The sequence below is a fragment of the Otolemur garnettii genome, unplaced genomic scaffold (assembly GCF_000181295.1).
Source record: "Otolemur garnettii isolate 467f Iridium unplaced genomic scaffold, OtoGar3 scaffold00036, whole genome shotgun sequence".
In the NCBI taxonomy this organism is placed as follows: Eukaryota; Metazoa; Chordata; class Mammalia; order Primates; family Galagidae; genus Otolemur; species Otolemur garnettii.
In genome coordinates, this window is record NW_003852431.1 from 10,614,019 (window position 1) to 10,623,873 (window position 9,855).

General features: G+C 36.8%; 1 protein-coding gene across 1 annotated transcript in view; it reads right to left on the minus strand.

The window, feature by feature from the left end:
• Positions 1–9,855, minus strand: part of UCHL3 (ubiquitin C-terminal hydrolase L3) — a 56,541-nt gene that overhangs the window by 41,549 nt on the left and 5,137 nt on the right. Inside the window, exon 3 of the mRNA XM_003789722.3 lies at positions 2,184–2,312. Coding sequence (XP_003789770.1) covers positions 2,184–2,312 — 129 coding nt within the window. The remainder of the gene's footprint in view (positions 1–2,183; positions 2,313–9,855) is intronic.

Genomic DNA, 9,855 nt, shown 5'->3' on the forward strand with positions numbered 1-9,855 from the left:
AAAAATGCTTCAAGCCTAGGAATGGTGGCTCATGCCTATAATGCTAGCACCCTGGGAGGCCAAGGGGGAAGGACTGCCTGAGCTCAGGAGCTAGAGAGGAATCAAGACACCAATCTCTACTAAAATAGAAAAAAAGAAAAAAGGCATAACGGTACCCTTCTATAGTCCCAAATTATTAGGGGGGCGCTGAGGCAGGAGAATGGCTTGAGCCCCGGCTTTAGGTTGCAGGGAGCTATGATGATGCTGCTGTATTCTACCCGGGGTGACAGAGCAAGATTCTGTCTCAAAAAGAAAAGAAACTGCTTCATAAAACAAATATATCTATATTCAAAATATGAATTTTAAGAATGCAGTTCTAAATTAAATTTTAAATAACATTTTGAGAAAACCTCAACATTAATTTATTCATATAAATTTGTATGATAAAAACTGGAGATATTCCCATATTAAAGTCTTACGCTAAGAAGTTTATACAGTTTTAGTTTAGTTTGTTGTTAACATTCCTGTTGACAATCTAAAATAAGATTTGATAACTTCTCAAGATTTAATGTTTAGGAAAAAACCCTAAAATGATCCAAAGCAAGAACAGGGGGAAAAGGAAAAGTAATTATAGCCCTGCCCAATAAAACACAAGGTCAAGTGACATAAATGTCAAGAGAGAAATAAATTTATCACCTCATTACCTGTGATTCACTGGCTGGTATGCACTATTATAAAAGACATATTCAAAACACCACCATTAATAGCTATTATAAAAAAGATAAGCAATAATAAATGTTAGTGAGGGTGTGAAAAAGAGAACCCTAGCACACTACTGGTGGGAATATAGATCACTACAATCATTATAGAAAAAGAGTATGGACTTCCCTAAAGAAATTAAAAATAGGGCCCGCCTGGTGGCTCACACCTGTAATCCTAGCATTCTGAGAGGCCAAGGTAGGTGGATTGCTGGAGCTCAGGAATTTGAGACCAGCCTGAGCAACAGAGAGACCTTGTCTCTATTAAAATAGAAAAACTAGCTGGGTGTTGTGGCAGGCACCTGCAGTCACAGCTGCTTGGGAGGCTGCAGCAAGAGATCACTTGAAACCAAGAATTTGAGGTTGCTGTGAGCTATGACACCATAGCACTCTATCTAGGGCAACAGAACGAGATTATCTCAAAAAAAGAAAAAAAAATTAAAACTAGAACTATCATATGACCCAGCAATTCCTCTTCTGGATACATGCATATACCCAAAGGAGATGAAATCACCACCTTTTCTTTTGAGATGCTATCCCTAAAAAATAAATAAAGTAAAATACATAAAATGCAGAAGGATATAAACTAGATGCTAATTTAACCTGGGTGTGGTGGCTCAGGCCTGTAATCCTAGCACTTTGGGAGGCCAAAGTGGGTAGGTAGCCTGAGCTTAGGAGTTTGAGACCAGCCTGACCAAGAGTGAAACCTGGGCTCTAAAAAAAAAAAAAAATAGCCAGGTGTAGTGGCAGGACCTGTAGTCCCAGCTACTTGGGAGGCTGAGGCAAAAGGAAGGCCTGAGCTCTAGTCTGAGGTTGCTATGAGCTATGATACCACAACACGCTTCCAAGGACAACAAAGTGAGACTTTGTCTCAAAAAAAAAAGGTATTTAAAAAGTTTTAAGTTCTGGTCCATTATACAGGGTGACCATAAAGTTTGTGTGTGATTTAAAATTAATGAGATGTTATGTATGGATGTAGGTATATACACTGTATATATGTGTGCAATTTGCACACAAACTTTATGGCTACCCTGCATATATCTACACACACGCACATATATACATATACTTACATACATATACATACATATACACATCTTTTTTAGTACATTATTCTAGAAAAAAGGTTTAAAATATGGAGATTTAAATTTAAATACAAACTTTTAAAAATAGTTTTTTTAAATAACACATCCCATATCTGCCAACTAAACTATATTTGAGCTTACCAATAGACTAACCTACAGCTTTACTATAAATCTATAAATCAAAGTCTAAATATCATCTCATTAATAAGACATTTTTAAGATTTCCTTACTGCCCAGATAAACTAATTTTTTGCAAGAAGGGGATCATTTGTTCATAAAGATTTTATTTACTAAAAATCTTGTAAGAAGTTTGTAAAAAATATTTTTTAATTGTATATATTATATCTTACTAAGCAATTACCTTTTCTGTAATAGGGAAGAGAAGCAGCACTGCACAGACTGGCCTTGGTACCATGCTAAGGAGTTCAGGATCCATTCCATAGACATCAACAAACTGCCAGTTAGGATGTAAACCTAATTGTTTGAGAAACTGGTAAAAGAAAAAAATTATAACAGTAGAATGTTAGTTTGTAAACAAAAAACAAATATACCTAGTACTAAGAGGGAAATAATTTCTTTGAACTATATAACTAATACGTGTCAAGGAGTTAAAACACAAATGTTCATTAAGAATGCAGTAGAACAACATATATTAAAACATCACATTGCACACCACAGATACACGCAATTTTTATTTGTCAAGTACACATTTCTAAAGCTGACGGGGAAGAATGCAGTAAAGCAGGTTTTCCATGAATAGGTTAGAAAGAGATAGGAATTTATTTATTTATGGCATGTAACAAACATTCAAAAGTCATGACGTGAAACAAAACCACTGTTTTCAAAATCCATTACTTTGGGACTGATAAATCAGGACTTCACCAAATGGCTGATACCTTAAACTCATTTCCAGCACTTCATTTTTTGTTTTGAGACAGAGTCTCACTCTGTTGCCCTGGGTAAAGTGTCATGGCATCCTCACAGCTCACAGCAACCTCAAACTTGGGCTCATGCAATCCTCTTGTCTTGGCCTCCCAAGCAGCTGGGACCACAGGCACCTGCTACAAAACCCAGCTAGTTTTTCTATTTTTAATAGAGACAGGGTCTTGCTCTTATTCAGGCTGATCTCAAACTCCTGAGCTTAAGCAATCCACCTGCCTTAGACTCCAAGAGTGCTAAAATTACAGGTGTGAGCCATCTCACCCCTCCTCCAGCACTTGATTTTTAAGGAGAGGCATTCAAGTTTTATTAAATAAAAAATTATTTTAGCAGATCAATATAGCTTATCCTATTCACCAAAAATGATGTCTGAGGTTTAAAGACAGATTAATGGCTAAGACTTAGAACATTAAGCAAAGAGTACATAAGTCAAAAAATCCAAGTGACTCGGGTGAAAATGCTTGATATAAGAAGTAAACCATTGGCATCATGACACGTAGTACACAATGAAACGGACTCAAGTTCACTGCCTCTCTTCTATCTGACAAAATAAATGTAAGGAAAGATTAGTTGTAGGCCAGGTGGGGTGGCTCACATCTGTAATCCTAGCAATCTGGGAGGCCCTGCTTGAGCTCAGGAGTTTTAGAACAGCCAGAACAAAAGCAAGACTCCATCTCTAATAGAAAAACTAGCCACATGAGGCGGCACACACCTGGAGTCCCAGTTACTTGGGAGGCCAAGGCAAGAAAAATAGTTTAGCTCAGGAGCTGAGGTTGCACTGGGCTATGATGATGTGCCACAGCACTCTACCCAGGGGCAACAGAGCAAGACTCCTCTCAAAACGTGCGCGCGCGCACACACACACAGAGATGAGTTATTTTTACACCTCTTAAAGTTTCATAGGAAATTGAAATGTCAGATATTAATCTATCACATCAGCAAAAAGATAATAATGTTGATTTCACAATAAATTTACAATATGTAGAATAGTTGTATAAAAAACTGAAAAAAAATTTTGTATGTAATCAGAAAATAAGTTTTAGATGATAGAAAAAAGGAACAGAGGAAACAAAAATCATATTAAAAATGCATTATTACATCTTACCTCAAGAATACATTATAGTATCTACTGGTTTAACATTATCTGAAATTTTAAAATTAAAAACAGACATAGGGTGCCCTAAGTGTTTCTCCCTGAAAATAGACCACCCATACTTAGATCATCAAATGAGGTCTTGCAAAACCAATGGAAGCCATGCAATGTAATGTAGACAATGTTTTTATCTCACATGTATTTGAGTTCTCCAGGACTAGACCTTTCTGTTTAAAGGGCAACTATTTCTCTGCTTGTAAAAGAGAATCTTAAAGATATTGTCATTGGTCAAAAATAAGTTTGTCATTAAACAAACATAGGTATGTTTAACAAGAAATATACTGATTTAAAAAACTTTTCTTGACAGAAAAGGCCTAGTAGTAGAGCGAGTCACATTCCCTCCAACAGTCTGGAGTGTGGAGATCAATGGACTTCTCTACATTATATCCATTCTTCACCAGATTTTGATTCATGATTCCAGACTTCAATAAAGGTCACTGAAGCACTCCAAACTACTTCCCTCTCTCTTCTCCACTTCCTCAATCTTCCTAGTCTATGCCCTTTTCAATATGCAGGTCTAGCTAGAAATCAAAAAGGATAAAAATTGACCGCAAAGTCAAGGAAAAAGACTCTTATTCAACTTTTTAAATCCCATCACCTAACACTGTACTTGGCTGAACCACAGACACCCAAGTTATATTTCTTGAACCAACTACAGATTGTAACTTTAACAGACAGGCAGTCCCTGGGTTACAAATGAGATAGGTTTTGTATCTTTGTTCTTTTTTGTTTTTTGACGAAGAGTTTCATCCTGTCACCCTTGGTAGAGTGCCATGGCAGCATCGCTCACAGCAACCTCAAACTTCAAGCAATCTTCAGCCTCCCAAGTAGCTGGGACTACAGGCAGGTGCCACAATGCTCAGCTAGTTTTTCTATTTTTAGTAGAGATGAGGTCTGCGGGTTTGTTCTTAAGTTAAATTTGTATGTAAGCTGGAACAGGTGCATTTACCTTTTACCTGTAATTGCCTCTGTTCATAAGCGCATGTCTCATATTTGTCAAATGTTTATAACTCAGAGTACCTTCAACCTAGTCATCTGCATGCTTACATACTTTGGGTAAGCCTACTTACAATGAGTATTTAACATATATTTGTTTTCATTTATGTCGAGTTAATAAGGTAGAAAAGATACGTTTGGGTCCTAATCTAAAACTTGGCATTCATTTCATCAACTCAGAATACCACCTGCATTAGGACTAATGGCCCTAAAAAGCATACCATCAAGGAAAAGTATCATGAACCTCAATAAGAGAATTTGTTAATTTTATGTACCCCCCAAAGTCACACTGTTATAAATTACATCATAAAACAAAATGGTACATTAACAGAGCAATTTCATATCTGTGCCACAAACTAAAAGTAACAATTAAAATATTTTATTAGGGCCAGGAGCAGTGGCTCATGCTTGTAATCCTAGCACTCTGGGAGGTCGAGGCAGGCAGATTGCTTGAGCTCAGGAGTTCAAGATGAGCCTGAGGAAGAGCAAGAGTCCATCTCTAAAAAATAGCTAGGCGATGTGGCAGGTGTTACTTGGGAGGCAGAGGCAAGAGAATCACTGGAGCCCAAGAGTTTGAGGTTGCTGTGAGCTATGATGCCATGGCACACAACTCCAGGGCAATTGAGTGACATTCTGTCTCCAAAAATAAAGATAAAAAATAAAACCAAATAGTTTATTGAAAAAGTATGGAAAATATTGGTGAGTACTGTAAATCATTTAATTGCAAATCTATTCCATGTCAACCAAAGCTAACAAGCATAAAAAGTACCAGGATAAAAAGTACCCAAAAGCAGCAACTGTAGTGAGACTGATTAGTATCAAACTAAGGACACAAGGAATGATTAGACAGCAGATTAAATCATAAACTGATGACATTTTAACCAGAATCATACTCTTTACTCATGTCAACAATCAAATGAGTTAGCTATAAGAAACTTCAATTCAATTAATATTTGTTAAATACATTAGTTCCATCCTCTGACTTTAAATTGTCATGAGTCAGACTCGTTGGAAGTCATGATAGGAACACAGAGAAGAAAAGCAAGTGTTAAGAGTAACTATCTCTGCAAAGTAGAGAAATGGTGAGGAAGAGGGCCTTCGACTCCTACCTCTCACTTTAAAAATAAAGTTATGACTACTTTTATAATTAAATGGTGAAGAAGAGGGCCTTCAACTTCTACCTCTCACTTTAAAAATAAAGTTATGAAAATGTCCTACTTTTATAATTAAAAAAAACCTGTGTTTAAAATAACTATATGGAAATAGAGAAAGAAGGAAATTTTCTACAGTTAATAGCAGGTAGAGTGGGTGATGTAATGCCAATTTTTAATTTTAAAGATACATTATTTTATAATTTTATATGGTTAATAAGTAACAAATCTATAGAACTCATACCCATACACATTTTAAATTCACAAAACTATGAGAGAAAAACCAAAATGACAGTCTTAAAACTTTATCGAGAAAATCTCTCCAGACTATGTAAAGAAAATTATCTCTAGAAGGATTTGCAAAGCCATCTCTACACACTTAATTAGAAGCATCCTGTTCCTCTCAAGCAGAGTAAAAGATTTCATAAGCTTTAATACCAGTCTTTTGGCTTTTCTAGTATACTCAGTAGTAGAGTAACCAGAAAAAAAAAAAAAGTGATCAGATTTAGTGATTAGCTCACGAAATTTTGGCTGATCAAGAGAAATAATTAAAAAATTATAATACATGCCCATTAGAGAATCTTTAGTCAACTTATTATTTTTTTAACTTATTTGTTTTATTCTATGGTCCAAGGACAAAATTTTCACCAGATAAAGAATATTTAAAATTATTGGGAAATATTTTCGGAGACCCCTGTGTGTGAGAAGCTAGAAACTTTCCAGCTTTACCTTTATTGCCATGGGCCAAACGAGTTTCATTGTAGCCTTTTACTATGAGAAACTGAGTGTGGGAGTTATTTTTCAAGGTCAAACTGCCACAATTCACAGGCAAAGCTCTGGAAGATAAGGCATCTATTTGCTTTTCTAGCTTCATATCTCTCTCTCTCTCTCTCTCTCTCTCTCCTTGCTCTATCTTTTTTGTCCCTTGGTCTCTAACTTTAACCACAATGAACTTTCCAAGAATACATTTCAAAAGGTGTACAACCATCTTTTCCCTCCAGGTTTTTAAATGCAAACCAGACTGCTCTATCTAAAAACCTGTTAGTCCCTGCCCCTAACTTATAATTAATTCCTCCTCATTCTTTAGGTGACAGCCAAACTCCAAAAAACTAAATGACATAAAGTCTATATTAACCAGCTTGATGAAAGTATTTCAAATTGTATATGAAAACACTACACTGTGCCCTATGTTTGCATTAATGTATACAGCTATCATTTAATAAAATAAATAAATAAATAATAAAAAAAAAAAACAAACTACAAAAAACTCTGATTCTATAAAGGTTTCAAAATAGAAAGATAAAATTCACTTTCCTTTCAAATTTGTCCTGCAGGCATTTCCTCTGGTCTTTAATAGCCTGCTCTTTAATAGCCATAGATTCTGTCTCATTCCTAATGATTTGTATTATGGTATAAGTTACTAATCTAGTAAGTGATTGATATTACTATCCATAGGAGTATACCAGTACTAAGTGCTAGATACAGAACTAGAAGAATAGCTAATAGTTAAATGAGCAGTTTATCCTGACAGTGCAGAGCTGGGTCACTACTCAAAATGAGAAGGCAGCTTGGAAACTAGCAAAAATGAATTTTAATAGAGACTGAATAAAAAAAAAAAAATGAAACTGTTAGGTACAGAAGAGGGAAACACTGAAAACATTTTATGTAGGGCCTGAGGTTTATTTTACAGCAAGCTCAATACAGAACTGTCAACGAAAAAATGATACAATGTTAGGTTGCTTTAAAAGAAAGATAATATAACAGCCCCTTCTAATCAACATAGATTATTCATCATTGAATATATCATATTTTATCAAAGTCAATGCCCAACTAAAAAGAGACTAAAGGAAGGTGACCAGGAACGATATTAGAACACATCACAAGTAAAGTTTCTAGGCATATTCAAAGACTTAAATTATAATGATCCTTGTCCCCAGATACTTTAGTAATCTCATAAAGGTACAATTGGGAGCTGGTCTCAGTGGCATACGCCTATTGTCCCAGCTACTTGGGAGACAGAGGCATATCACTTGAACCCAAGAATTCAGTGCCAGCCTGGAAACATAGTGAGAACTTGTCTCAAAAAATCTTGTTTTTAATAACTTGAATGGAGAAACAAACACTTGTACTCAATACCAACTGGAACTAATCAGTCACCACTTAAGTGTACACATGGAAGTAAATTCCAATGAATATCAAGCTGGTGGGGGATGGGTAAATTCACAGCTAAAAGGTACAGTGCACAGTGTTTGGGTGAAGGACATGCTTATGAAGGACATAACTTTGACTCAACATGTATAAAAACAAAGAATATATATAAATAAAACGTGTATATTTCCGCCAATATTCTCCAACTTTAAAGAAAGAAAAAACTTTTTTTTTTTTTTTTTTGAGACGGAGCCTCAAGCTGTCCCCCTGGGTAGAGTGCCATGGCATCACGCTCACAGCAACCTCCAACTCCTGGGCTCAAGCCAGTCTCCTGCCTCAGCCTCCCAAGTAGCTGGGACCACAGGCGCCCACCACAACGCCTGGCCATTTTTTGGTTGCAGCCATCATTGTTGTTTGGCGGGCCCGGGCTGGGGATTCGAACCCGCCACCTTAGGTGTATGTGGCTGGCGCCTTAGCCGCTTGAGCCACAGGCGCCGAGCCGAAAGAAAAATCTTGTTTTAAGTTTCTAAGAACAGCAATTAGGTTTCCTCTGTATGTTGTCCTAGGAAGACTGATGGACAACTGGAGGAAGTTACAGGAAAGCAGATTTTGTTTCAATAACATTTTCAATAAAATACACAATTCTTCTATTTATATATTTTCCTCACAATTATAATGAAAACAAACCACCTTATGCGAGAGAATAACGCTCATGAAAATAATTAAGGAAAAGATTCGTGAGCATATTAAAGATAATTTTGAGAAAGATTTTCTGAAATAGGAGAGCAGCCTTTTAAAATCTATTCATTCTTAGGCCAGGTGCAGTGGTTTATACCTGTAATCCTAGCACTCTGGGAGGATGAGATGGGAGAATCCCTTGAGCTCAAAAGTTCAGGACCACTCTTGAGCAAGAGTGAGACCTTATCTCTAATAAAAATAGAAAAATTAGCCAGGCATCGAGTGGGTAGCTGTGTCCCTGCCATTAGGAGGCTGACACAGCAGGAGCTCTTGAACCCAGGAGTTTGGTGTGAGTTAGGATGATTCCATGGCACACTAACCTGGGGCAACAAAATTAGACTCCATCTCCCGCTCCAAAAATATCTATTCATTCTTCCAATTCATAACTACAAGTATGTTGAAAGCTCCTAATGAACCAAGTACCATTCTTAGTGCTTCAGACATGTTCCTGCTCTCACAGAATTGACATTCGCATGGTAAAATACACAAGGTAAACAAGTAAACATGCAAAGTAGTAAGATTTCACAAAATGAGAAGTATTATAAAGAAAATAAAACAAAACAGGATAAGAGTACAGATTTGGGAAGGGTAATTTTTCCTCCCAAGGAAATACTCACTGAGGAGGTAACCTGATGTTGAGCCACAAGTGATAAGAAGCAGCCATGGCTTGGCGCCGGTAGCACAGTGGTTACAGCGCCAGCCACATGCACTGAAGCTGGCGGGTTCGAACCCAGCCTGGACCAGCTAAACAATGACAATTGCAACAAAAAAATAGCTGGGTGTTTTGGGTGCCTGTAGTCTCAGCTACTTGGGAAGTTGAGGCAAGAGAATTGCGTAAGCCCAAGAGTTTGAGTTTGCTGTGAACTGTGACGTCACGGCACTCTACCAAGGGCAACATAATGAGACTC